General features: G+C 36.6%; 1 protein-coding gene across 4 annotated transcripts; it reads left to right on the top strand.

Moving 5' to 3' along the window:
- The first annotated feature begins 12 nt into the window (after nucleotides 1-12).
- On the top strand, nucleotides 13-27,759 carry LOC148697960 (ARM repeat superfamily protein). 4 transcript variants are annotated; one of them, XM_088691055.1, is made up of 35 exons: nucleotides 13-304; nucleotides 516-683; nucleotides 763-852; nucleotides 1,037-1,173; nucleotides 1,253-1,340; nucleotides 2,030-2,112; nucleotides 2,215-2,321; nucleotides 3,754-3,906; nucleotides 4,401-4,465; nucleotides 8,265-8,352; nucleotides 8,467-8,545; nucleotides 8,724-8,832; nucleotides 10,360-10,419; nucleotides 10,580-10,698; nucleotides 12,169-12,550; nucleotides 12,640-12,824; nucleotides 12,954-13,026; nucleotides 15,043-15,193; nucleotides 15,282-15,451; nucleotides 16,318-16,665; nucleotides 17,436-17,603; nucleotides 17,692-17,985; nucleotides 18,247-18,423; nucleotides 19,014-19,277; nucleotides 21,071-21,169; nucleotides 21,255-21,439; nucleotides 22,365-22,700; nucleotides 23,233-23,386; nucleotides 23,496-23,606; nucleotides 23,693-23,860; nucleotides 24,583-24,709; nucleotides 25,950-26,105; nucleotides 26,193-26,305; nucleotides 26,485-26,544; nucleotides 27,309-27,759. In XM_088691055.1, the coding sequence occupies exons 1-35, from the start codon at nucleotides 125-127 to the stop codon at nucleotides 27,525-27,527; spliced, it is 5,466 nt and encodes a 1,821-aa protein (XP_088547181.1). In that variant the 5' UTR covers nucleotides 13-124; the 3' UTR covers nucleotides 27,528-27,759. The 4 variants fall into 4 exon arrangements, with proteins under 4 accessions (XP_088547181.1, XP_088547179.1, XP_088547180.1 ...); XM_088691053.1 differs by having other exon boundaries at nucleotides 25,947-26,105; XM_088691054.1 differs by having other exon boundaries at nucleotides 15,279-15,451.

Raw genomic sequence — 27,759 nt, 5'->3', positions numbered from 1 at the left:
TACAAAAGGTGTATAAAACTTGTAGGCCTAAATTGTAATATAAAAGGTAAATCACAACCGAAGGCGAAGGAGGAGGTCCAAGGTTGTTCCCAATTGCTTCTACACATTTCGTGCTGTGAAAGAAATGGCGGAAGCATCATCGGCGTCTGCGACGAAGTCGGATGAAGAGAAAGTAGAGATGCTGGACCGGTTGCTAACTCGGCTAGCTCTCTGCGATGACTCCAACCTCCAACCCTTACTCTCCAAGCTTCTCCCCTATACGATTTCCTCACTTTCTTCTCAATCCTCCGCCGTCCGCAACAAGGTCAGAGTCAAACTCTCTCTCTCTCTCTCTCTCTCTCTCTCTCTCTCTCTCCATTCGCTTTGCTACTTTTTCCTCTCGATGGTGGTCTTCAATTTCTGAACAATAGTTGCCACAATTATTGGTTTACTTGTATGTTTAGCTGAATTTGGTAATTGGGTTTTGAATCTATGGAAATTTTAATCTGGAATTGGATTTTGTTGTTTGGGGGCAGGTTCTTGAGATATTGAGTCACGTAAACAAGAGGGTGAAGCACCAACCTGAGATTGGTTTACCCTTGTTGGAGTTATGGAATATATATTCGGAAGCTAATGCTGCTTCAATGGTCAGGAATTTCAGCATTCTGTATATCGAGATGGCAATGGACCGTGCAGATACAAAGGTATCTCCATGTTCCTTCTTCCTCTCATATCTTTGTATGTACAGCATATGATCGTACAACATTGTATCTTCTTTTACAGCAAAAGGAAGATTTGGCGGCTATACTTCTGTCGGGCGTTTCCAGGCTTCCTCTTCAGCACCAAGAAATTATACTCAGACTCGCTACTAAGGTAACCGGCAGTCTTATTAGAGTGGGTATGACCAGAAAAAGGTGTACATTTTGTATAGTAAAAATGGATATGCTCTGAGCTTATTGAACTATGATTTTGTATTAAAATATGGTATCCAGTTCATTTGAGGATCATAAAAGAGTATAGGACAGAATAAGAACTTAATATTCTGACTTGATTACAGGTCATTGGTGAATGTCACTCAAAAGGAATTAACGATGAAGTTGCTGCAAAGTATAGAATGATAAGTGATTCCCAGGACAGGAACGTGTTTCTTGAATTTTGCCTTCATACAATGTTGTATCAACAGTCATCTCAAAGGTCTGGAAGTGGGTTTTAGTATAAAATGTTCGAAAGTTTCTTTAGTCATACATACTAAAGTACTCATGCTTCACAACAGAGAATGCCCACCTGGACTTTCGATTGCTCAAACCAACCGTGTGACAGGGAAACAACCATTGAAAAATGATATACTTCTAACAAGAAAGGTAAATTTTGTACAAGTTGGAAGTTCTTCTGTGTATAATATATTGTGCATGTTTTTTTCCTATAGGTAGTGATATGTTACTTTTTATGATGGTCTTTTACTAAGGGTATAATTCTGCTGGGGTTCGGGTTGTGGGGAGAGGAAATATAATAGGTTTTGTTCTTATTTCCTATTGTTTGTTTGGAGGGGGAAGGGATGATTTAATAAAGTGTTTTCCCTTTACTTGAAGTAGGAGGACAAAAGTATTTGGGTAACATGTTTGATTTATTTCCTATATTCTTTTTCTTTCATTGCACATATTTTGCTCCATTTGCAATCCTTAAATGACTGATGGAAAACTTAAGTGTCAAAACCTTTTTGTTCCTTCCATTTCTGAAAGGATTAATTTTTTTTTTTTTTTTTTTTTTTTTTGGGATGACGGGGAAGGTTACCCCCTCCCATTTTGTCTCGTATATCCTTCATCATACTTCAAAAATATATGAATTATCCTTGTCCTGCCATCACCCTTCTTTGTTTTCCATCCTCCACCTCTCTCCCCTCCCAAACATAGGGTAATTTAAACTAAAACTGTTTATCACAATTAATGCATGTATGTTTATCCATGTGTCTGTGTGCATGGTTTTTTACTACTATCAGTAAATATATATTTATCAATAAACTCCAATATTCCCTTTGATTTTCTGCAAGCAGTTGGGGATCTTGAATGTTATTGACGCTATAGAGCTGGCCCCTGAGCTCGTTTATCCGCTATATGTGGCTTCCTCTGTAGATTGGTACATTTTGATTTCTCCACTATAACTAAAATTTCAGTCTCAACTTATTTGATTTTCTTATTTGATATGTGGATTCATATGTTAATAATTGTGTAATTCTAGTCAAGAGCCTGTTGTTAAGAGAGGGGAGAAGCTTCTAAAGAAGAAGGCTGCTGGTGCTAACTTAGACGATTCAGACCTGATAAACAAACTTTTTTTGTTATTTAACGGTACAAATTCTGAATTCTTTTGTTCATTTTAATTGGTTGGCTGAGTTAGTAATTTTAAATTCAGATGTAGATTTTAACTTGTTCATATATTGTTCTATTGTATTTGTATTTGTGTAATAGCTTTCTGGTGAGATAACTGTGAACTCATCTTTGAAGAAGAAACAATTTTTTATTGCAAAGAAACAATGAAAATACAAGAGTGGACAAGAAGTCTGCAAGGGCACAAACAAAACAGGACAAATAGCACCATCACCTTGACATTTAGAAACTATAAAACAACACAAAACTAACTAATAGCAGCATTCCAGTTACACCAAATTCTGAAAAAGACAATTATCTAAATTCTGTAGTAACCGATGCCCACAGAGATGACCATAACCGAACTTTATCCCACAAGGATATACTGACTTCGTTGTCCTAAAAAATCAGCTTGTTTCTTACCATCCAAATGACCCAAAAGATAGCTGAAACTATACAATACCTGGGTAAAACTCAAGTCATACCGAACTCCCTAAACAACTTCAACCAGAGATTTAAAGCCACCGGAAAGTGAAGAAACAGATAATCTGTACTCTGAACTTTTCTTGCATAAAATGCACCAATCAGGTTGTAGACATGAACTAGGTCTCTGTTTTTGGAGCATGTCACAAGTGTTAATTTTCCCATGAGCCACTAACCAAAACCTTCACTTTATTAGGAACTTTAGATTTCCAAACCAGGCCACAAGCCTGAAAAACCCTCTGCACAGTTTTTGAGGAGGAAATCGCAATAAGATTTAACAGAGAATCCTGAAGAATTAAATATCCAATTTCTTGCATCAACTCTTGAGGGGTGAATGCGAGCCTGATCCAAACTTGTCCGGAAAGATGACAACTCGTCCAATTCCACATCATGCAAATTCCCAATTCAAAGAATGTTCGGCGAACTAGCCACACTAGAAATACTCTTGTTATGAAACCTGGATAAGTTGAACAACCTAGGAAATGAGACTTTGTAAAGATCTTTGGCCCAGCCAAATGTCTTCCCAAAATCTAATTCGATCTCCTTTACTAAGAACAAAACGGCAGCACTCCAGAAAAGAACTGTACCCTTGGGAAATATCCTTCCAAGGACTTCTACTTTTTCCAACCGAACTATCTTGGAATCCCAACCATTGTCACTGAGACCATACTTGCTTCTAATCACTTTATGCCAGATGGAATCACTTTTCATAGTATATCATATAAAGCCTATAATCTGTGGTCTAAATATGAATTGACATATTTGTGGTCAGATTATAGCTGCATTGTGCTGCTTGCTTATCCAGTTGCAGAACTTGAACTCTTTTGTTTGGTCCATTTCCAAGGGTTTTGGACTCTTTTGTTTTATTGACATGAATTAAGTTTGTTTTAGTTTCAATCCATCTTCTGTACATAAGATCCAGTTTACGCAGGTACTGCTGGATCTCAAAGTGTTGCTCCTGAATCTAGAATCACTCCGGCAAATCCTGCTTTGAAAGCAAAACTTATATCTATTTTCTGCCGGTCTATTACAGCAGCCAACAGTTTCCCTGCAACTTTACAGTGCATTTTTGGTTGCATATATGGTATGCAGATTATCTTCTTAAAGTTAGTTACAAATCAATTCCTACTACTTGACCAAAATTTTGATGCCTAAATGTTGGCTATAAACTTTTTTGGTGTTAATGAGTGTTTGAGCATGGTCTAAATGTTATAAATTAAATTGTTCTTTTGAGAGTCAAATCTATTCTATGCATATCTGGAGTGGATGCTTTTGCTCAAATTTCAAGAAAATGGAGTCATATATTATGGTAGCGTTGGTTCTTGACAAAGGAATTTAAATGTAGCAAGATTGTATATTTAAAAAAGTCACATGACCAGTGTACTCTTTCTACATCAGAACCATCACACTAATATAAATTATAATCCTCTAATGTTTATGTGTAACATCTCTCCAATTGGCTTTACCCCTTTCCAACAGAAACATTATTTCCATTTTATATTATGTTGGTGTTGAGTGTGTAATAATGCTCTGATACAGATTATTTATATTGATGTGTTGTGTTTGGGTAATTGATAGGAAGTGATACCACCTCGAGGTTGAAGCAGTTGGGAATGGAATTCACTGTCTGGGTATTTAAACATGTAAGGACCTCGTGAATTATTATTATTATTATTATTTTTTGTTTTTGGATTTCTGTTTCACTTGCAAAACTTTTTCTGGACATTTTGAAGAAGGCATTGATTAAAACTTGCAATATGATGTGCTTTTCAGGAGTTGGCCCACTTTAAGGGTTAGGCATATTAACTTTATGGTTGCAGTACATAATTTTCTGTCAATTGTCTTTTCTATTTATGTGCAGATCACAAGCCTAAGTCTTTTATTTTTATTTTCTCATTTTTTTATTTTTTTTGAGAAGATCACACAATCTTCTATGCTTTTGTATTTTATTGGTTTAGAGCAGTGTTTTAAAAATTCGCCCCAAGGCGCGCCCAGGCTGCTTTGGAGGTGGGGCGGGAGGAAAAATTGTCTCTGTTTTGTGGAAGTCGGCGAAAAATTCGCCTAGGCTTCATCAGGGCACACCCAAGGCGTTTGACTGGGTGTCCTTTTTTCTCTTTTAAGTGGCCCAGATCTGAAAATTTTTGAGTTGCAGAGCGGTCTGCCCAGCGAAGAAAATGAAGTTGCTAGTTTTTTTTTTTTAGGCTGAGTTTTCTTTTTTATATATTTTTTTTCTCTTCAAAGTTTAAAATGACCACTTTGTTGCCCCCTCATTTTCTTTTCTGTTCACTTTTTGTTTTATATATATATATATATATATTTTCTCATATACAAGATCAATGTTTTAAAAGGCTCACCTCAGGGCACGCCTAGGCGGCCTTTGAGGCTGGGTGTGAGGGTTGCCGCCTCTATTTTGAGGGAGTGGGCGGCAGGCGTCCTGGCTTCTCTATTTGGCTGCTGCTTTTTATTTATTTATTTTTATTTTTTTTTTGCTGTTGTTTCCCGAACCCAAATTTTGGGTAGGGTTTTAACTGCCTCATACCTCTTCCTTGCACTATCGTCTCTCTGCCTTTTATTTTTATTTTTATTTTTTTATATAATGGATGTGTGTGTTGTCTGCGTGCATTGTTATATGTGTACTCATTGTGTTTTTCATCCTTTATTATATATATATATATAATATAATATATGTATATAAATGTGTGTATATATATTTATAATATATGTGTGTGCTCAGGGTGATTATGGATTAATAATTTTTTTTTTAATATAATATATGAGTAGGCTCAGTGTATATATTAAAAAATTGAGGTCCCGTGAGGTTTCGCCTCACAGCTCACGCCTCATGCCTCACGCCTAGGCCAGGCTATCCCTCGGATGCCTCACACTTTTAATACATTGTACAAGATAGATAAGCATTTTTTGTTTTTGTTATTATTATTTTTGTAAGATAAAGAAGTATCTTTTAATGGATATTCTCATGACAGGTCAGTAGGAAAAAAAGATAAAACGTCTTTTTTTATTTTTTTTTAACGTTATACTATTTTCTTAAAAGAAACATTATTTTAACCTTATTTCTTTTTTTAAGACTACACATCCCATCCAAATACAACAACAACAAAGCCTATTCCCACTAAGTGGGGTCGGCTATATGAATCCTAGAATGCCATTGCGCTCGGTTCTATGTCACTTCTTCTGTTACATCCAAGTACTCTAAGTCTTTTCTTAGAGTCTCTTCCAAAGTCTTTCTAGGTCTTCCTCTACCCCTTTGGCCTTAAACCTCTGTCCCCTAATCACATCTTCTAACCGGAGCTTCAGTAGGCCTTCGTTTCACATGTCCAAACCATCGTAACTGATTTTCTCTCATCTTTCCTTTAATTTTGGCTACTCCTACTTTACCTCGGATATCCTCATTCCTAATCTTATCCTCTCTCGTGTGCCCACACATCTAACAAAGCATTCTCATCTCCGCTACACCCATTTTGTGAAGTGTTGATGCTTCACCGCCCAACATTCCATGCCATAAAGCATTGTCGGCCTTATTGCCGTCCTATAAAATTTTCCCTTGAGCTTCAGTGGCATACGACGGTCACACAACATGCCGGATGCACTCTTCCACTTCATTCATCCAACTTGTATTCTATGGTTGAGGTCTTCATCCAACTCTCCATTCTTTTGCAAGATAGATCCTAGGTAGCAAAAGCGGTCGCTCTTTGGCACTCCTTGATCTCCAATCCTCACCCCCAACTCATTTGAGCCTTTGTTTGCACTGAACTTGCACTCCATAAATCTCATATACATATAAAGATGCACTTGCATAAGACTAGATGTCTGGATTCCCCTCTATTTGTTTGATTGTTGATTAATTTGATTGCTTGGTTAAACTTGTTTGTGACTTGTGCACTTTTGATTGACAATGAATTTCTGTTTTACAAAGTATTATATTGTTTATACATTATATTTTATATTAAAAATTTTAACGGCCTCATGCCTCAAGGCTTTTCCCTAGGCGGCACTATCTATGAAATGCCTCATCCACGCCTTCACCTTTTAAAACATTGGTTTATAATTTAGGGTGATCATTTTGTTGATCATGTTCATGCTTTTCTATGTGGATATCTTGTCCACTTTTGTAGTTTTATTGGTGTAAGCTATAAAACTTCATCTCTTGCTTTTAAAACATTGGTTTATGGTTTAGGGTGATAATTTTGTTGATAATGTTCATGCTTTTCTATTTGGATATCTTGTCTGCTTTTGTAACTTTATTGATTTAAACTATAAAAGAAAGGAAATTAGATTCGTGGACTAGCAGTCATCAAAGATAAGCTACAGCGAGAGACAACTGAAACTAGGATAATGGTTATTGAGGGAACCTTGGACATTTTAAACACTTTGACGTTAAATGTGGTCTCCCTAGAAAAGCATGGAGAGTGACCTGGAAGGATGAGGATAATGGTTATTGTTTCATGGACTTTGTTCTGGCTAGAAAAGGTTCTGGGAGATTGAGCCAACTAACTTTTTTTGTTGTCACTAACGGTGTACCTGGCGGTAGATTTAAAGTGTCTACACGGCTTAGATTGTTAGAACTCCCTTTTCCTTTTCTTTAACCTTGGAGGTTGATGTCTTAACTCTTAAGTAGGTTGGTGTCCTCAATTTCCCAGATGACACCATTTATTCAGTTCGGGGGATAAGGCTGGTTTTATTGTTCTTTGGATCAGTGTTACCCATTACGCTCAAACCCGTCAATTTTCGATCTGGGGTTTGAGTGATCCTATTCGTAGGCCATCTGCTACCCTATTCCGTCAACTTAGCCTTTGTGTGGAAATCACCATTTTCCGAAATAATCGAACCAAGTTACATTCTCAGACGAATTTTGACTGAAATATCGTATGGACTATGCCTATCACCTCCATACCCGTACCATAGTGACTAGTCGATTCCCTACCTGTTTTTGTACCGCATACCGGAATGAACCACAACCCTTGTGACAGTTCTTTGGATAATCATCTGGAATTGTGTTTCGATGGCTATCAATCATTGTAGGATTATGATTCCTTTCCTATGGGTGTTTGATCTGAAATATGTGAGTGGCATTCCTTTTTTTTGGGGTTTGCTTTGGGTGGTAAGCTGTGCTGTTTGAGTTTTTGGGATCCCTGTAGTGGGAAATGTCAGGAAACGGCTGGGTGTAGGAAAGCCTATCTCTCTATAGAGGGTTGGGTCGTCTTGATTCAGTCTTAAGCAGTATTCCTACTAAACTTATTTCATGGCTTGTAATGTTTTTGAGACTGATCTGCATATTTTTTATTTTGATTAAAAATCAGTGAATAGAAATTGGCCTCAATTTATTTTTTTAGGGAAATAGTATTCCTACTTAACTTATTTCAGGGTTTGTACTGTTATTCTATATTTTTCTAACTTCTAGTTTTAAAACCTCTATGCGTGCAGTCAAAGATTGATCAACTCAAACTCATGGGCCCTGTTATTCTGAGTGGAATTCTGAAGTCACTTGACACTGTTTCAAGTTCAGAATCAGGTTTGCTCTCTATGCAGTGGATACCTTTTAACTTATGTTCATTTGTACATTTTACAATTAGATGGAAAGGGCAGAGTTTCAGTCTGATTGATTTAGTGCACTGAATTTACCCAGATGCTACTGTTAGGGACTCCAAAACTTTTGCTTATCAAGCAATTGGCTTGCTTGCACAGCGCATGCCTCAACTTTTCAGGTTGAGTACCTTCCTATTTATTCTTATCAAGAAAATAAAAAACCATCCTATTTGTTTCTTCTGTTTCCATTTTCTTTATTCCTTAACCTTGTGCATATGGTTCTTCCGACGTCTCTTGCATGCTTCATATCAAAACTTATAGGGGAAAAATGTTTGGTTGTATTTTCCCTCCTTGCAGAGATAAGATTGACATGGCTGTGCGTCTTTTTGATGCATTGAAGGTGGAGGCCCAGCATTTTCGCCTCAGTATACAAGAAGCAACCAATTCCCTTGCCACTGCTTACAAGGTAATGCCACAGGCTGTGGGGTCTGCTGTCCCCCAAAACGGTCTCCCCTCCATGTCTCCTTCATTTTTTGATATGTCACCACTTAATCCCAACTTAACTCTCTTAACTTTTAATGATTTACAAATTAAAATACTAAATAAAAAAATAAAATAAAATAAAAAAACCAAGAAACCAGTTGCCACTGAAGTCCCACCCACCAAGCCTGACAGTCATCGGCTGCAAACCCCGATTCTAGTCGCCATTGCTAAATTCTTCCCTCGACTCTCTCTCTGAATAATCTCATCCATGGAGACTATTCAATCAACTTTCCCAAATTTTCAAATCAACCGAGAACTCGTCGAGATAACCCCATCCCCCACTGCTCCTAAATAGTCAAATTGAAAGCCATAGGTATCATCCATTGTCAATTAGAGTACAACAACGTGAAGCAATGATTTTTATCATTGAACGAGTAGGGTTGGGGCCATTGGGCCACTTTGATTAAAAAACGCAATGATCTTTCATAGATCTGAATCTTAAGCCAAGTGAGAGAGGAGGCTTTGGCTGTGGGCCGGTGACGGGTAAGGAAGGGGTGGCTGGCTTTTAGGGCTGAGTGGGTGGGGGGTGGGTGGGGATTGGGGAGTTTTGTATCCGCTAGTTTTTTTTCTCACTTTTTATTATTTATTTTTTCAATTTATTAAAAGTTAACAGATTTAAGTTGGAGTTAAGTGGTATGACATGTAAAAAAAAAAAAAAAATGGAGGAGGAGACATGGAGGAGACGCCATTTTGTGGACAGCAGACCCGGCGCCAATGCCAATGTTCTGTATTTGGTTGTATCTTTGATTATAAACATTTACCTACTTTTTATTTGTAAAGATTTTATTTGGCCTCAAAGATTTTGAACAACCAATTTATGCAAGTCGTCATGTTAGAGCACAATAAATAACTTCATTGATTTATATATCTGGAAGTTGTTATTTCACTCCAAAAAATCATCTTGTACTCCTTCCTAGTAATAAAGGAGATAGGAGTGCATGATTCTACTTTTGAGTGCATTCTGGTAATGTTTGCATTTCCAGCCCTCTTCCTAGTTAATTTAAAGATGTTCTCTTTTTGTCATGGTTCATGGTTAGTGTTGGTTCAAACAGAAATGTTAAGGCCTGGTGTTGGTTCGAAGTTCAAACACATTTTTGCTTGAGTGTTCAAGAAAACAACCAATTTAGCTGCCATCCTTAATAGAAATGCCGATGTTGGTCCAAAACAGTAGAAAGGGGCCATAAAAACTGAGATTTTGGAAATATTCTAGATTAATTTTGGTCGCATTTGCATAAATGTCTCTCAAATATTGCAAATATTTGAGTGATAATTCTCTTCTATTTGTGTTTTTCTTCTGAACTGTTTTGCCTCTAATATAGATATAATACATTAAGCTTTTTCTAGATCTATTCATTTCCCAGTTTTATGTCAGTATCTCTCACAGTTCCAATTTTCTAGTTACCAGTTTTGTATATTCAAAATATTTATACCGATTATTATCTTCTTTCAGGGTGCCCCATCAACAGTGCTAAAGGATCTGGAGATGCTTTTGCTAAAAAATGCTCAAGAGGTGTCTTAACTTTTGAATTTTTAGTATATTGGTGTCAATAACTTTCTTATATTTCTTTCCCTTCTGTTCTCCTGGTATTTGAATTTATTGCTTCATTTTATGTTTCATAAATTACTTTTCATAATGGAGGCCTGATAAAGTGGTAGTCACTGCTTACCAGGAACAAAGTGAAGTACGATTCTGTGTGATAAGATGGGCGACTTCTTTATTTGACTTGCAACATTGCCCTAGCCGATTTATTTGTATGCTTGGGGCAGCTGATACTAAATTGGATATAAGGTAATATAAGCTCCTTTCTTTATTTGTATGCTTGATGCTTATATGTCAGCAACCTCTCCCTCTTTCTTTTGGTCAACAATTCCTAGCCTGGGTGCATTAGGTGTAAAGGTTCCAGTTGAACAATTTGATTTCATATTTGATGGTCAGATGCTAACTGATTTGCTTTGAACAAGCCGTCGATATTTATAAGGGTTCAATTTGGTACTTTCATGGTTAGGGGTTCATTGTGTTTTGGTTGAGAAAGAAACTGAATTTTGTAGAATATAACAATAAAATTACAGGATGGGAAAAGATGGCCACAAGATGGAAAACAAAAGTTCCCCTAAACTCCAAAAACTAAAATTAAAATTTAACACAACGAAACCTAACAAATAGCGGATTTCCAAAGGAGCCAAATATTTGAACAGAGAAATTTATAGTGTATTGAAACTGAGGCCCATAATAAAGACCATAGACGGACTTTTGTTGCATGCAAGTCTTAAAAATCAATCGATTTCTTTCCAGTCTAACACTTCCAAAGTTGAAATGGTTCCCTAAAAACAAATTAAGGAATTTTCGATCATATCCTACTGAAGACAAGTTAGATCTTGTCTCGTTTGTTTGATATGTTTGGGTTGGTCTGGGCGTGCCCTAGAAGCTACTTATTGTTTTTTTTAATTTTTATTTATTTTTAATTTTTAATTTTTTAATATTTGGCGCTAGCAGGGAAGTTTAACTGTTTCAAGATGTTCTGTTGGCTCCCTAGTGGTGCCTTCTTGGAGTGGAACAAGGAAATTATTATTGGCCTTCTTTGTTTAAGCATTTTAAGGACTGCTTTTAGTTTAAGGACCTGCTGGGGATTGCTTCTGGACGAGCTAACAGTACTTTCTGACAACCAAAAGTGCTTCTAACTATGCTTGGCAGAAAGACTTCAAACCCTAAGCACTTCAAATTTTTTTATCTAATCCATAATAAAAGTACTTCTAGAAGTGCTTCCTAGAAAAGCAGTTTCGAACAAGCTTCTGTACTAGAGAGGGTGTATTCTCCCAAGTGTTTCTTGGGTTTTGTATTTCTTTTGTGGTTATGGTTGTTTGGACATCTTACCATCTTATCTGCATATTTTTTTTCCCTAATAAAGTGTTGTTTCTTACAAATGAACAAGGACCCAATTGAAGGTGTACCTTTATGAACTCTTGAAAATTCTTGACACCCTGTTTGCTTACCTATTATATTTATTTAACTGCATTTGCATTTTTTATAGTGTACTAATTTATATGTTTGTAAATTTGGTTAGTCAATTCAGAGTTTTAAATGATTGAGTTTAGAAGTCAGGGTAAACATTTTTGAGGGATCTGAATATATGGTTTTATTATTATGGTTACAATTGAACCTTACATTGGTTAGTACTACTAGTACCCTATTTTCTCTTTGTTTATGTTTCTAAAAATTAGCACAATTTCATGTTGCACCTTATTTGTTCCTTCTCTGTAGGGAGATGGCTCTTGAGGGCCTTTTACTTGTGAAAGATGATGGGCAAATCATGAGTCAGAAGCAAGAGCTACATTACCCAAAACTTGGAGTCATGTTAGATTATATTCTTAGGCAGCAACCGAATTTATTAGATTCATCTGAGATGAGGGAGCAGAAGCTTCATTTTCCCTCAAAAACATATCTAGTTATGATTCAATTTCTGTTGAAGTGCTTTGACTCGGAATTGGAGCAAGACAGTTCTATTAAAGGGTCAACTGATTTTCAGTCTTCTGTAAAGGCACTCTGCTTACTTCTTGAACATGCTATGGCCTTTGAAGGGTCTATCGAGTTGCATGCCCGGGCTTCCAAGGCTTTAATTGCAATTGGATCTTGTATGCCAGAGGTTGTGACTGAAAAACTTTTCTTGTTATTTACTACTATCCTCTTTCCCTTAATGTAAGAGCACATCTGACAAATCTTAGTTCCTTATAGCTGATAGCCTCGACCTATGCCCAAAAAGTTTCATGGCTAAGGCAACTACTCAGTCATGTTGACTTGGATACCCGTGAAGCTGCAGCACGTTTACTTGGGTTTGCTTCCTCTGCTCTTGATCCAGCTGAATCTTCTGCTCTTATCTCTGAACTAATTGCCTCAGTTAGTGGAAGACGTAAGATAAGGTTGGTAGCTTATATATTGCACTATGCCGTTTATCAGTGAGAGTTTATAAAATCTGCCTTTCAGTTCTGCTGTTTTCTTTGTTATGATAATGTAACTCTCATTCTTGGGTTGCTTAAAATATTTTTCAGGTTTGAAGAACAACATGGAGCACTATGTGCAGTAGGATATGTAACTGCAGACTGTATGTCGCGAACACCAGCCGTAAGTACTTATATTTTTGAATTGTCCCGGTAATGTGTTGCCTTCTATATGAAACGTCTGTTACCCCCTATTCTCTAATAAAAATCACACTCGGAACATAAATATTCTGGGTTCCATTCATCCGTGCTGATTTTTTGCACAATAGTTCCTAGTTTGAATGCACAAGAAAAATTGCAAAGTACACATATCAGACTATAATTTTGAAACAAAACTAGGTTTGACAACAGATTCCACTCATTTGAGTTGAGTTCATAATTATATAAACGATTTACTATTGGGATTTATCTTGAATCTTCTGCTATTCTCATGGATTCTTTGTGCACAACCTCATGGGTTTGAGTTTCCTGGTCAGGATTGGTCAGTTCATGCTATTTTCTGATTGAGGTGCTGTAGTATATTGTTTGGTGTTTATTGGTTTTTCTTTGTTTTTCTGTTTCGTTTTTGTAGACAGCAGTTGTTTAGAGAACAACCTGTCCCCTGTGTTGTAAACAATGTCTTAAAAGGCAAAGGTGAAGCCAAGGTGTTTTGCGGATAGCCTCTCCTAGGCGATAGCCTCAAGGCGTGAGGCAATGGCCTCATGGTACCTAAATTAATTATAATACTTAATATATATATATATCATACATTGTTAGACAAGCATGCCAAGCAATCAAATACTTGACTATTATTGTTATTTTTCTAATCACAAAGTCATAATAAACTAATAGAAACAAAGTTAGAAGCATAAAATTAGCATGAATTTTATGAAAACCCTGCCCAAAAAATGACGTCATTTGGGGTTTGGTATTTTTTTTTTTTTTTTTAGTAAACAGTTCAAACACCTAGGCACCTGAGGCGATAGCTTAGGCACTTGAGGTGATAGCCTAGGCTTTTAGTCTAGTCTATAGCCCACTCCTGCTGGGCAGAGGCGTTCGCCAAAACTGCCTAGGTTAGTCTTAAAACTAGTTTTTCAAGACACTGGTTGTAATCCTTTTTTTTTCAATGAAAATCTTTCTTCAGAGAATCAAAGGAGACCCAATTCTTGCCTTTATCCTCAGTGATGCATTCTATGCAAGAGATTTGGAATCTTTTGAGGTTTTTAGGTGTTTTCCCAGCTATTTGTGCTTTGTGTTTTCTTTGTTTTAGGTTTCTAAGTTTTGTTTGTTTTCTGTGTTCTGGTTGCTCTCTTGACCAACCTCTTTTCTATTTTCTTTGATATTAATATGACCGTTCTTTTATTGAATAAAAAATAAAAATTGGAATCTTGTAATCCATATGTTTTTTTTTTTTTTTTTTTTGCATTATCCTATGGTTTTGAGTCTTTGATTGGAGCTGTTTAGGGTGTTTTAAGTTGGGTTATTCACAGGGACCGTTTCTCTCTTTTTTCTGAGAAGCATAAATTCCCAAGGATGGGGAAGATGGCCAAAGTTTTGTGGGGATGCATAGTATCGTTCATATTTTGGGTAGTCTAGCAGGAGAGAAATACAATGATTTTTGAAGATTTTCCTATTAGCTAAAAAGAGAGGTTATGGGATAGAATTTGGTTATGGAAATCCCAATGGCCCTCAATATCTAAAGAGCTTCAGGGGTATATCTTTTTAGCATAGGAGAACTTTTGTTTCTATGTTTCATTGATGTTTGTGCATTCGATGTTGTGGCTATCTTGTCCACCCCATTTGTAATTTTATTGTTTTATGCAATCAAATTTATTCCTTTCCAAATACAAAAGTGAATTGTTTCCTATAACATAAACAAACAAAAAAATTGTCTCAGATGTTGCCGACCACTTGCCAAGTTAGCTTTGGGTATTCTTTATCTTATTGACCTTGCTGGCAATTGAAAGTTATTGGTCACTGGAGTTTGTCTTTCCATTTGAATATTGTCTATAAGTTTGATTTCAGTTTGATATTGTCTTTCCATTAGAATATTGTATATAAATTTCCAATTTACTGATGTCTTATTTTGATTATGGTGTATTATTCATTTTCTTTTTTGCAATTGATTCATGGCATTGTGTTCAATATTCATACTGTGCAGATTCCAGATGCACTGTTTCAAACTACATTAAAGTGCCTTGTTGATGTTACTAATTCTGAGACTGCACCACTGGCCTCAATAGCAACCCAAGCCTTAGGTCACATTGGGCTGATTATCCCGTTGCCTTTGCTTGTTATTGATTCTAGTTCAGGTAATTTGATGGTTTTTGCTCTTTCATTTACTATCTTTTCTCTTCTCCTTGTGTTGAGATGCTTACTAACCGAATGATTAAACAGCAGTTGATATTCTGGTGGTTTTACATGAGAAGTTGAGAAAACTACTCAGTGGCGATGACAATAAAGCAATTCAAAAAGTTGTTATATCCATTGGCCATATGTGTGTAAAGGAAACTTCATCTTCACGTCTAAATATTGCCCTTGATTTAATTTTCAGTCTTTCCCGATCCAAGGTTTGTACGAAACTATTTTCTCTTAAAATAATTTCCTTTCATTATTTACAGCAGTGCTTTTAAAGACTAGAAAAACCATATTCATCAGCAATTTTCTTTCCTGTTTAAATGTTGCAGACTAAAGCAATAGTCTGGTTTATGTCAAGGCATTTTGGTCTCAATCCATAATTGGAGTGAAGGGATAATTCCTATATTCCTAACCCTAAATTAGCCAAATTAAGGCCAAGTTCAACCCACCCAATGACACGTTATGGTTAAAGAATATCTCTTAATTTTTATAATATGGGTAACAGTGTGGGGATGGGTCACTCATAAGTCAAAGCTAGAGAGAGTAAGCAAGCAGCCTCCAAAATTATACCTCTGTAAGCTGTACGTTTACATAGTTATAAGTATTTTCTTTGAAGTGACCAGAATTGGGCATGTCACACAGATTCTTTTCACAAATGTACGCCTGTCAAACTCTGAAGAAAGTTTTGTAATGGACTAAAATGTCACTCCCAAAAATGTTTTGTTTTTTTAGAAGAATCACCCGATTTCATTAAAAGGATAAAAACTTTACAAATACCTGCTCAACTTATAAAAAGAAAAAAAAATTAAAATAAAAAAGAAGAAAATATAGAATATCCTAGCTGAAGTTAACACACAGCTGCCCTCCAACATGCTCTCTGAATTCTGTACTCCAACCTCATAGCAATCTTCAAATAGTCTTTGGTTTCTTTCCAACCACAACCTACATATAACTCCTAGCACCATACTCCCCAAATTCTACACTCCAATCCCATAGTAGACTTCAAATATTCTTTGGACGAAAATTAACGAAGGGTATGAGAAAAATATCTAATTCGTGCAACTCTGGATTCATACAGGTTGAGGACGTCCTCTTTGCTGCTGGCGAGGCTCTATCATTTTTATGGGGTGGTGTTCCAGTGACTGCAGATTTAATTCTCAAAGCTAATTATTCGCTTTCGATGGCTTCAAACTTTCTTATGGGAGATGTAACCTCATCTCTGTCAAAATATATCTCAATTGAAAAGAATGGAGCTGAAGAAGAACGTAATGCCAAAGTTAGAGATGCAATAACTAAAAAGCTCTTTGACGATCTTCTATACAGTACAAGAAAGGAAGATCGGTGTTCTGGAACTGTTTGGTTATTATCAATTACAATGTATTGCGGCCATGACCCAGCTATCCAGAAAATGCTTCCAGACATTCAGGTTTGGCTTTGGTTTCAACAATTTCCTTTTTCCAGTCATTGAGTTGATTTGTAATTATCAGTCCTTTGTGTTGGGTTTTTCTGCCCATGATGAGTTGTCCGAAGTCTGTTAGGAATTATAGTCTTAGAGGATTGAATTGTTTACCCAATTGGAGTTGTTTTCCTAGTTGGAGTGGTTTTCCCAATTGGAGTTGATTTATCGATTGGAGAAGGATTCATAACTGGATTCCAATTAGGAGTAGTAATCCTTATTGAAGAAGACCTTTATTATGTCTATATAAAGAGGCTATTGCACTAGTTTTGAATTGGAGCAAAACAATAAGTTGTATACCACTCAAGGAGTTAGAGTGAGAGTGTATTGTGAGGGCAAAGTGTGTGGGAGAGAAGAAAAGAGATAAGAATGCATTCTTGTTCTTGTTCTCCCAGGTTTTTTGTCAAGTCTTAGTCCTAGAGGCTTGACAAGATTATTTGTTGTACTCGTTATTGATATAGTGAAAGATTGTTGTTGATGCCTTGTGTACGTAGGCACATATAGCCGAACCACGTTAATTCTTGGAGTTGATTATCTTGATTAGTTGTTTTCGATTTCCTGAGGTTTGTCTTGTTTTCCCATTCTTAACCGTAATATTCACAACATTTTGAAAATCGATGCATAGTAAATTAATGAGTCTCCGTGCAGTATACTCATACCAGAATTCTGGAACCTTGGAAGCTCTGGGTATCAGTTGAAAATTTATAGGGAATAGATTTTACATTTTCATTTGCATGCAGGAGGCTTTTTCACATCTTCTGGGCGAACAGAATGAACTTACACAGGAGCTGGCCTCACAAGGGATGAGCATTGTGTATGAACTTGGTGATACAGCAATGAAGGAGAATTTGGTCCATGCACTTGTTAACTCTCTGACTGGTTCAGGGAAGAGGAAAAGAGCTATCAAGGTGAGTCTCTCTCTCTCTCTCTCTCTCTCTCTCTCTCTCTCTCTCCGCATTTCTGCAAATTCTTAGGTTCATAGATTTTTGTTGTTAGCTCGATGAAGACTCCGAAGTGTTTCAAGAGGGAGTTATTGGTGAAGGCCTGAGTGGAGGGAAACTGAGCACATACAAGGAGCTTTGCAATGTAGCAAATGAGATGGGGCAACCAGATCTAATTTATAAGTTTATGGATCTGGCTAATTATCAAGCCTCTCTAAATTCCAAGAGGGGTGCTGCCTTTGGATTTTCAAAGATAGCTAAGCAAGCAGGAGATGCTCTAAAGCCACACTTGCGTTCATTGATTCCCAGACTAGTTCGGTACCAATACGATCCTGACAAAAATGTGCAGGTATGTATTCATGTACTTCTCTAGCTTAGGTATGAAAGCAACAAATTCTTTAACATTTCCATCTATGTAACTTTTATGTCATCTCTGCTATTTCTTCTGTGCCAAATGTTTTTTCACGTTAGTATTTCCCATCTTTCCTCAAAGCAGTTTTTTCCTTTTTTTTTTCTTTCCCCTTTTTCTTTTACAAGTGATAATATCATAATTTGTAAAATACATATTTAAGTATTGACTTTGTCATTATGCTTTTCTTTGATGTGTTAGGATGCTATGTCACACATATGGAAATCACTAGTGGCAGATTCAAAGAAAACCATTGATGAGAACATGGACCTCATTGTTGATGATTTGTTAATACAATGTGGATCCCGGCTTTGGCGCTCCCGTGAGTCGTCATGTCTTGCTCTTGCGGATATCATCCAGGGTCGAAAGTTTGATCAGGTGATAAGCTTTTAATGGATCTCATGTATTTAATTGGAATGGAAGCTCCTTCTGTTTTTCCCTTTTGATGTGTATTACTATTATCCGAAAACCAAAAACCTCCTTCTACCCCCTGGTATGGTGATTCCCTCAATGTCCACCTGCACTTATTGCAAGGGGGTCATTCCTCACTAGATAAATAGATGGAATGAGAAATACCTGCCGGTTTGGCATTATACTAACACTGCATGAATGAAGATACAAATTATCTTGTTTTTTAATTTCAAGCGTCTATGATTAGTTTCTGTCCTATTATATATATACATATACATATATATATATATATACACATATATATTTACTTTAGGCATATTTTCATTTTTCCCATTCAATTGACCACCCGGTCGTAGCTATTCTGTAGATTGCTTTAAGATTTGGTACACCTTTATATTTCTCTCCATCTCTGCTGTGTCATTGTTTATGTTTAGATCCATAAGCTTGCTTAGAGGTTCAACATAATCTAGCATTCCCATGCTATTATTATTTTGCTTTTTCAGAGTGTAATATTTTTGCTTTTTGTCTGCACGTTTTTCTCCATATTCTGTACTAAGGTGGGGAAGCATTTAAGAAAATTATGGTCAGCATCATTCCGTGCCATGGATGACATAAAAGAGACTGTTCGAAACTCTGGTGACAAGTTATGCCGTGCTTTAACTTCATTGACAGTGAGGCTTTCTGATGTCTCCCTAACTGATGTGTCAGAGGCACGCCAGACAATGGATATTGTTCTGCCTTATCTGCTTACAGATGGAATACTAAGTAAAGTTGATAGTATTCGCAAAGCATCTATCGGAGTTGTTATGAAGCTTGCAAAGGTTAGCATTGTTCTTATGATTTTATAGGTCAAGAATAACTATGTACCTCTTATCCTTGTGTAATGGTTCATCCAGTTATACATTCAATTGATATTACCAGAAAGATGAACTTTCTATGGAATGTAATAATTTAATATCCCGCTCTTTGTTGATTCCAAACTGGAAATGTAAAGTGTCCTTCTAATATACAACCAATGTTTTAAAAGGCGAAGGCGAAGCCAATGCTTTTCATGGATAGTCCCTCCTAGGCAAAAGCCTTGAGGCATGAGGCGATAACGTCAAGAGACCTAAAATTATTAATTATAGTCTAGTTGGAGGGTACGTCATATAGTCTAAAATTATTAATTATGGTCTAGTTGAACTAAAATTATTAATTATGGTCTAGTTGAACTTGAACTTGGAGGAAATGTCATATAGTCTAGTTGAACTTGGAGGGTATGTCAATAGTGTAGTTGAACTTGAACTTGGAGGGTATGTCATATAGTCTAGTTGAACTTGAACTTGGGCAGATATATTTTTTTTTCAAAAAAAAATGGCCCAGTCAAACGCCTTAGGTGCACCTCAGCCACCTTGGTGAGTTTAAGCCCACTCCCGCTGGACAGAGGCATTTTCATCACCACCCCACCCTCCAAAGCCGCCTAGTCGCGCCTCAGGGCTTGCTTTTTAAAACACTGTATGCAACATAGTGGACAAGACATTCCCCAAACTACATCTAACTAGCAGGACACTACAAACAAAGGAAGTAAAGCTAAAGTGTTGTGGGGATATTGCAGGATAGCTCTTTTGTGGGTGATTTGGATGGATAAGAATGTAAGAATTTTTGACAATAATAAGGGGGTGGGGGTAGAAGAGTTGTGGGAAAGGGTCAGGTTTTGGTCTTCACTTTGTGTTTCTTTTTTGTTAGAGTTCAGGGATAACTCATTGTCATGCATTTTGCTAAATTGCAAGGCAGCTCTATAAAATATAATAAGTTACTGTTATAATTTCTTTTTGTGGTTGTTATAGATTTTGTTAATTTCCTTGCTATTGGTTTCTGGTTGACATTGTGTTCTCTGTCTTGTTTGTTTCTTATCAATTTGTTTAATTTTTGTGTTTCTGGTTGACATTGTGTTCTCTGTCTTGTTTATTTCTTATCAGTTTGTTTCATTTCAAAAATTTACACAGTAGTTCTGTAATCAGAAAATATAGCATGCAAGGACCAATCCTGAAAATCTGATGAAACTGAAACCTATAAGGATGTTGATAGATATAGTCCGTCCACAAATTCAATCTGGGGTTGCCCAACTCAATCTGGTCTCACTATACAGCCTTATCCACAGAATACACAACTGGTGATGGGGCAATTAATGATGCAAACCTTCAGGCCTTGTTTGGTTGCCAGGATCGGGTAGAACTTGGTATATCAGATAGGATAGGCTAGGATTGGAGTGAATAGGATAGGAGTATTATACAGATGTTTTGGTGTAGAAACTACCTTGGACCGTACAAAACTAATTTGCCCATAAAATAGAACAAAAAAAGAAAACCTCAAAACAGAAACCCAGTAGAGCATCCTCACCCTCAACCTCAACCTCAAAGGACGATCCCTATTGCCCACAACCCTCACAAATCAGAGAGACGAGAAGTTATCAGGTTTCTATTAAAATGGAAATGAAACTTTCAGTCGTTAGTTCTACTCTCCATAAAAAATGGAACCTTAAGTTCATCTTTCCTAAATCTAATTAGAACCTTTACTGAAATTGATGTGTTCTCACGTGTGTTTAGTAACTACTTTTTCTTCTGATTATATATAGGGTGCAGGGATTGCAATTCGCCCACATTTATCTGATTTAGTTTGTTGCATGCTGGAAAGTTTATCTAGCCTTGAGGACCAAGGGCTTAACTATGTGGAGGTTTGGCAAGATTTTAATGCAGCTCTTGTTTATGTGGCACACACTTTATTGCAATTCTTTTGTTAATTTTACTTTCCTCTTCCAGTTGCATGCAGCAAATGCTGGAATACAGACAGAGAAGCTTGAGAACTTAAGAATTTCAATTGCAAAAGGTTCTCCTATGTGGGAAACTCTTGATCTCTGCATTAAAGTTGTGGATGTGGAATCATTAGATCAATTGGTTCCTCGTCTTGCTCAGTTGGTTCGGTCCGGAGTGGGCCTCAATACAAGGTTTGTAGTTGGGCCATTGTCGCACCCGAAATTAAGGGATTATTATTGGGAATGTTAGGATGTGAGCCAACAATTAGTCTTTAGTTGACATTCCCTTTCATGTTTGGGCCTTCCTCCAATGTTGTGGAGTCCGCCATGTGGAATTCAGTTACAATGGGAGTTTACAAATTGCAATTACAAGGATTTAACGTAGGATCTTTAGCTTCAATTATCATATGAAATGTTATGGGTAACTCTAAGAAACTTAGGGCCTGTTGATAACCATTTCGGCTTTTTTTGTTTATACTTTTTGTGCTTTAGATACGAGGAAGGTGTATTAAGGGAAGGGAGTGATGGGAGAGAGGGAACAAATAAGGAAGAAGGAACGAAAACAATTATCTTGAAAGTGAACAACTTAACTAGTTTTTGGTTTTTAGTTTTCATTTGCGTGTTTTTCTCCTTGTACATTTCTTTTACATCTCTGCCACATCCTACATCCAAGCTTCTTTATTCATCCTTTCCCTTACATATTTCCCCTTTATTACTAACACTAAACACAACTAAAACCCAAAATGAAAAAAACAATATGGTTATCTAATGGGCCCTTAAGTTGTGTGCCAAGAGTTACTTGAGGTGTAACACTGAAAAATAAAATAAAATGAATTGTATATCCAGCTCCCCCTTGTGCTTTTTTTTTTTAATCACCTTGCTCTACTCGAAAGAATATGTGAAATTTTTAACGTGTGATTCAAAACAAAAAGTAGTATTACAAAATCTAGATTATCTTTGATCACAAGAATGATGAAATAAAAATTGCTCGGTGTCCATGAGATGGACGTAAGAAATTTGAGCAGATTGAATGTTGGTGCTTTAGTAGTATTACAAATCTATATTATCTCTCTGTTACTGATGCTACTGTGTGGCCTCTTTATATAACCTGTCACAGGGTTGGGGTTGCCAGCTTTATTACATTACTAGTTCAAAAAGTTGGTGTTGAAATCAAACCATATACGAGCAGGCTACTGAGGCTGTTGTTTCCAGTTGTTAAGGATGAAAAAAGTGCTGCATCAAAACGTGCCTTTGCTGGTGCTTGTGCAGCAGTTTTAAAGCATGCAGCACCTACTCAGGCAGAAAAATTGATTGACGATACTGTAGCTTTGCATACCGGTGATAAAAATTATCAAGTTTCATGTGCAATTTTATTGAAAAGCTATTCATCTGTGGCCTCAGATGCCCTAAGTGGATATCTTGCAGCAATTATTCCAGCTATTTTTATCTCAAGGTCTGAATCATGCCCTAAACTCCTTTTCTTTGTTTCCCTTTTATGAATTGAATATATGGAATTATTTGTAGCTTTATACAACTGTGCAGTTCGTATATTAAGTGCTGAGTTTACCATACAGAGATGAATGCTAAGCTGTTATTTCATTAAAAGTTCAAGATAACAAAACCTGTTCAATTACAATACAGGTGTTGATGTATTGAGTTTTGTCTATTTAAACTATGAGTAAAAATTGAATTCGAACCATAACAAGGATTTGATATGATGAATTAAAATTAAGGAAACTCTCCACCTCGTATATTCTCTACATTACTCGTCTTCCTTAAAACCATTATTCTGGGAAGTTCAAACCAAGCAGTGGGGCTTAAGATGCCAACTTTGTCATCTCTTACTCACTTTACTTTAGATGAGGTCAGGTAAGTTTTAACTCACTAGTGAAAGCCTCATGACAATCATCATTAAACAACAAAAAAAGATAATTATGTAAATGAGCTGCGATAGCTGACCTTGGAATCTGATGGTTCATATGCAGATTTGAGGATGACAAAGTTATTTCTAGCCTGTTTGAAGAGTTGTGGGAAGAGCATACAAGTGGTGAAAGGGTAGCCCTTCAGTTGTACTTGGCAGAAATTGTTTCTTTGATTTGTGAGGGCATTGGATCATCATCATGGGCAAGTAAAAAGAAGGTATGCACCATCTCTTTTCTTCTCCCCTTCAGTAAGTTGCACATTGCACTTTAGTCGTTGTAGGTTTTGTACCTGAGATATTTTTAATGTGTCATCTTTCAACTTGCAGTCAGCACAGGCAATCTCCAAGCTCAGTGATGTTTTGGGTGAATCGTTGTCTTCTTACTATCCTGTCTTGCTCCAATCTCTTATGAAAGAGATTCCTGGTCGGTTATGGGAGGTGGGGATTTGTATTCATGGTCTTTGGTGATGAGTGTTAGTCCATCTAAGTAGTTTTTTTAATGTATAGTTATTTCTATGTGACAGGGAAAGGATGCTCTATTAGATGCAATAGCTGCTCTTTCTGTGTCTTGCCACAAAGCAATTTCAAGTGATGATCCCTCCACCCTGAATGAAATTTTGAGCATAGTATCTTCTGCATGCACCAAAAAAGCAAAGAAATACCGTGAAGCAGCTCTCACCTGTCTTGAAAAGGTAAGGTTCCATCATGATTGTTTGTATCACAAGTAAACTTTCATCAGTTACTTCTGTTTTATTTATTTTTTCCTGAAGTATTTCAATCTTAGGGCAATAAAATATTCACTTTTACTTCTTTGTATTCTTAAAACCTAGAGCGGTTCTGGTTGTATCACCTATTGGTTGGTGGATGTTTATTACATGGGCATTGTGAGTAATAAGGTGGTTGGCCTGTTTCTGGTGTTGCATGCAACAGATCCAAAATTTTTGTTTTTTGTAACAAGGCGTGGGAGGAGTTGAAGTTTTGAAGGGGAGAAGGAAAAATGTTTTTATCCTTGTACGCTTCATTGTCAAAACATTATAAACAATGTTTTCTCTTGGTTAATTTGAGAAGAAAATGATGCCTGAGTTTCTGGTGCATTAAATTCTTGTGATGTGTTCTATTGATCAAACAAATCAAATGTGATCATCCTTTGAGTTCAGAGTTTAGAAGCTACCTGATTGGAGTCTAGATGACGACAGCTCAAATGTCAATCTACTCTGTACTTCCTGCTGAGAAGTGCTTGTCATTGCGTTGCAATCTATGCTCCAATTCGTGCTACTCCTTTTAGTGTTTTATTGGGTTCTTGAATTAATCTACTTTTATTTGTACTTCTCTTTAGTCTCCATGATAATGCTCAACTGAAATTTGACTTATTTTGACGCTAGTCTTGTAACAAAGTTTCCTGCTCTGTTTTCAGGTTGTTAGAGCCTTTGGTAACCAAGAGGTCTTTAGTGTGGTTTTTCCATTATTATTTGAGATTTTCAGTTCTGCCACTCTCGATCAGTCTGGGAAAGAATCTTTGCCTGGTGATGGTGCCAAAGCAGGTTGGTAGTTAACAGTAATTCTTTCTGTAACTAAGAATTTAAGTTCTAATTTCTAGAGTAAGTCACATAATTTATTGGGTATCGGTTCACTGCCACTGGTGCACTATTGATTAACATTGGATGCTTAGAAGTGTGTAAGGATGACAATGAAACTCACTTTATCAACATATCAGTAAACTCTTGTTGCCGTTTTACAAATTTATTTCCTATGAAATATTGACCAGAGCCCAAGGAATCATATTTGACTTGAGATTTCTCTGGATTACATATTTTATTTATCGGTTTCTAAGTTGTTGGTTCTGGTAAACCCAAGGGACTTTTTTTTTTCTTAGCAAAACCAATACTTTAGTTCGGAAGGGTAAGAAAGCTTGGTTATGTGGGGTTGCATGATTCATTATGTGCTTTGGATGATTTCGATAGAGAGGGACAGAATGATTTTTGAAAATTATGTCGGAGTTGGTCTTGCAGGACAGAATTTGGATGTTCTTAGCCTATGGGCATCGGTAACCCCCTAGTTCAGTGGAGTCTTGTTCACTTCTCCCTTAATTTGGTTTGATTGGATAGCGGTTACCTTTAAGCCAGTTTTAGGCTTATTCAAGCTCTTCGGAGCTGGTTGTTTTCTTTTTCTAAGACTCTTTGTTTCAGTTTATTTGATGTGGTCTGCTTGTTTCTCCCTCCCTTTCTTGACTCATATTCGAAAAGATGGGTCGTTAATGTGTTAGGTTGTGTTTCGGGACATAGTTGTTCGCTTATGTTGAACTCTACCAGAAGCAAGCGATCTTGTGGGCCTAACATGCATATAGGCGGTTCTTGTTAATGGGATTGGTTTCCTATCATCTTTTGAATTCTACTAATAATGGTTAGCCTATACTAAAGGCATCTTCATCATTATATAATTATGCTAAGTCAATCGACTCAATAACTTAAGTTTCGGTCTTGAACAAAATTTTCACACTTCAATCAACTAAAACCTTTGCGGGGGTGTTGGACTATTATTTCTACTTTGGATGTTAAGGCATGAAGTTGTGCTGCACTCGACCAGTATGATCTTATCTTTAATTTCAGATTGTTAGTGCCATTTTATATATTGCCTTTTTAGAATTATAAATTACTAGGGCTGCTAGTGTACAGTTGTTTGCTTGCTTTTTCTGTTTATCCTTGTAGAACCATTTGAATCCCTCTTATTAACGAAGTAGAATATACTAAAATAATCTGAGATGCAACGCTTCGTACCCAGAAGAAGATCAAGTTGAAAAGGTTTCTGTTCCGCACAACAAAATTTTGGACTGCATGACAGCCTGCATCCATGTGGCACATATAAATGATATTCTTGGACAACAGAAGAACTTATTGCATGTGTTGATTACCACGCTGTCATCTGGACTTCCATGGACAGGTACGCTCCAATGGCCCCTTTTAACCCCATCTTTTGCATCATTCTTGTGAGATTTAGTCCCTTGTTGATTGAACCTTTTCTTGGCAGTCAAAGTATCTGCACTTTCATCAACAAAGGAACTTTGTTCAATGCTTCAGAAGGCTCTGGATGACTCTCAAGAACCTTCTATACATGCCAGCATAATATCTTCAGTTCAGGAGGTAATCAGGGTTTATTTATCATTATACTTTTCCATGGAACGACACATAACCGAGCCCAATGGTGTTCTCAGATTCATATAGCCGACCCCACTTAGTGGGAAAAGGCTTTGTTGTTGTTGTTGTTGTATACTTTTCTATGGAACTTTGTTTAACCCTTTTATTTTTCTGCCTGTTTTCAGTTGTTTCTGTCAATGCCACCTCAAATAGTTGAATGCATACGAACAATTAACGTTGCCCAGGTATATTCCCTTTTTCCTCGTTTGGTATCCTTTGCACATCACATTTTGTTTGGTCGAATTACACTTTTTTGTTCTAGTGATTGTTCATTGAGTACCTTATCTTACTCTTGTGCGTGTCTTTGAAGTATAGTTGACGTATATTGTGCATGGCTTTGAAGTATTAGGAAAACTGAAGTAAATGTTTCCTGATGATCCTGTATACAAAAATTTCCGGATTAAAGATGAGATGTAAACAAGCTACCAACAGTAACTTTAATTAATCAACTAATCAACTATCTTCTCTTTATAACTTATACCCTTCGCATTTTATGATTCAAACAGTAATATTTGGTGATTATGAGCCTACTTCATATGTGCCATGTCCAAATTCAACGAAAAAGGGTTATGACTTATGACCGAGACAATACTTACATTTTAATTCCTTGTTTTGTTTCTTTAATTTCATGTAGACCCTTGTCATACAAGCTCATATCATCTATAAACTATTATCGAAATCAACAGCTCTTTTGGTCTCCAAATTTAAGTCTTAAACTTCTATTTCTCTTCTCGTAATTGTTCTTGTTCTTCTGTACCGTCTCTATATCCGACTAGTCCCACTTTCAACTATTTTCTTCTGTTGACTTTTAGCAACTAGTAATTCCCTCGAGTTTTATCTAATTTGGAACACATGTTTAACAATAATGTAAGAGAACCTTTTTTGGATTAGAAGTTTTTGTCCTTGAGGTACATTTTTATTTATCATGAGTTTGTGTGCACAAATTCAGGTTCACGTCGCTGCTTCAGAGACCTTCCTTGTGATCGTCAAGCTGTGCGAGAAGCTCCAAACGATACATTGTAGGGACGAAAAATTTATGGGCGAGCTTGTTCATCTGTATGAGGTGGAGAAAAACGGTGAAGCAAAGTCCTTGTTGAAAAAATGCATCGACGCTCTTGAATACCTGAAACAAGAGAATGTCGAAGATCACTCGATGTGTTTGGCATAAAACTTTTAGGCCAATAATTGCCAATCCATTGTTGTGAGCATCTTTTTATAGTGAAAGTGGATTTGGAGAAATGCTAGGACGTCCAATGTGTATATTATATTAAAACAAATATATTACATTAAATTCTGGTGAATGACCCAATATTTCCTTCTATGTACCCAAATTATGTAGTACTGTTTCTAAGTAAATTGGGCAGCATTGAGCACGTGTGACGTGACTTTCGGCTTTGCAA

The sequence above is a fragment of the Pyrus communis genome, chromosome 3 (assembly GCF_041283825.1).
Source record: "Pyrus communis isolate YQ-2024b chromosome 3, ASM4128382v1, whole genome shotgun sequence".
Lineage (NCBI taxonomy): Eukaryota > Viridiplantae > Streptophyta > Magnoliopsida > Rosales > Rosaceae > Pyrus > Pyrus communis.
The sequence above is the reverse complement of the archived record's forward strand: the minus strand, read 5'-3'. Positions and strand labels throughout refer to the sequence as shown.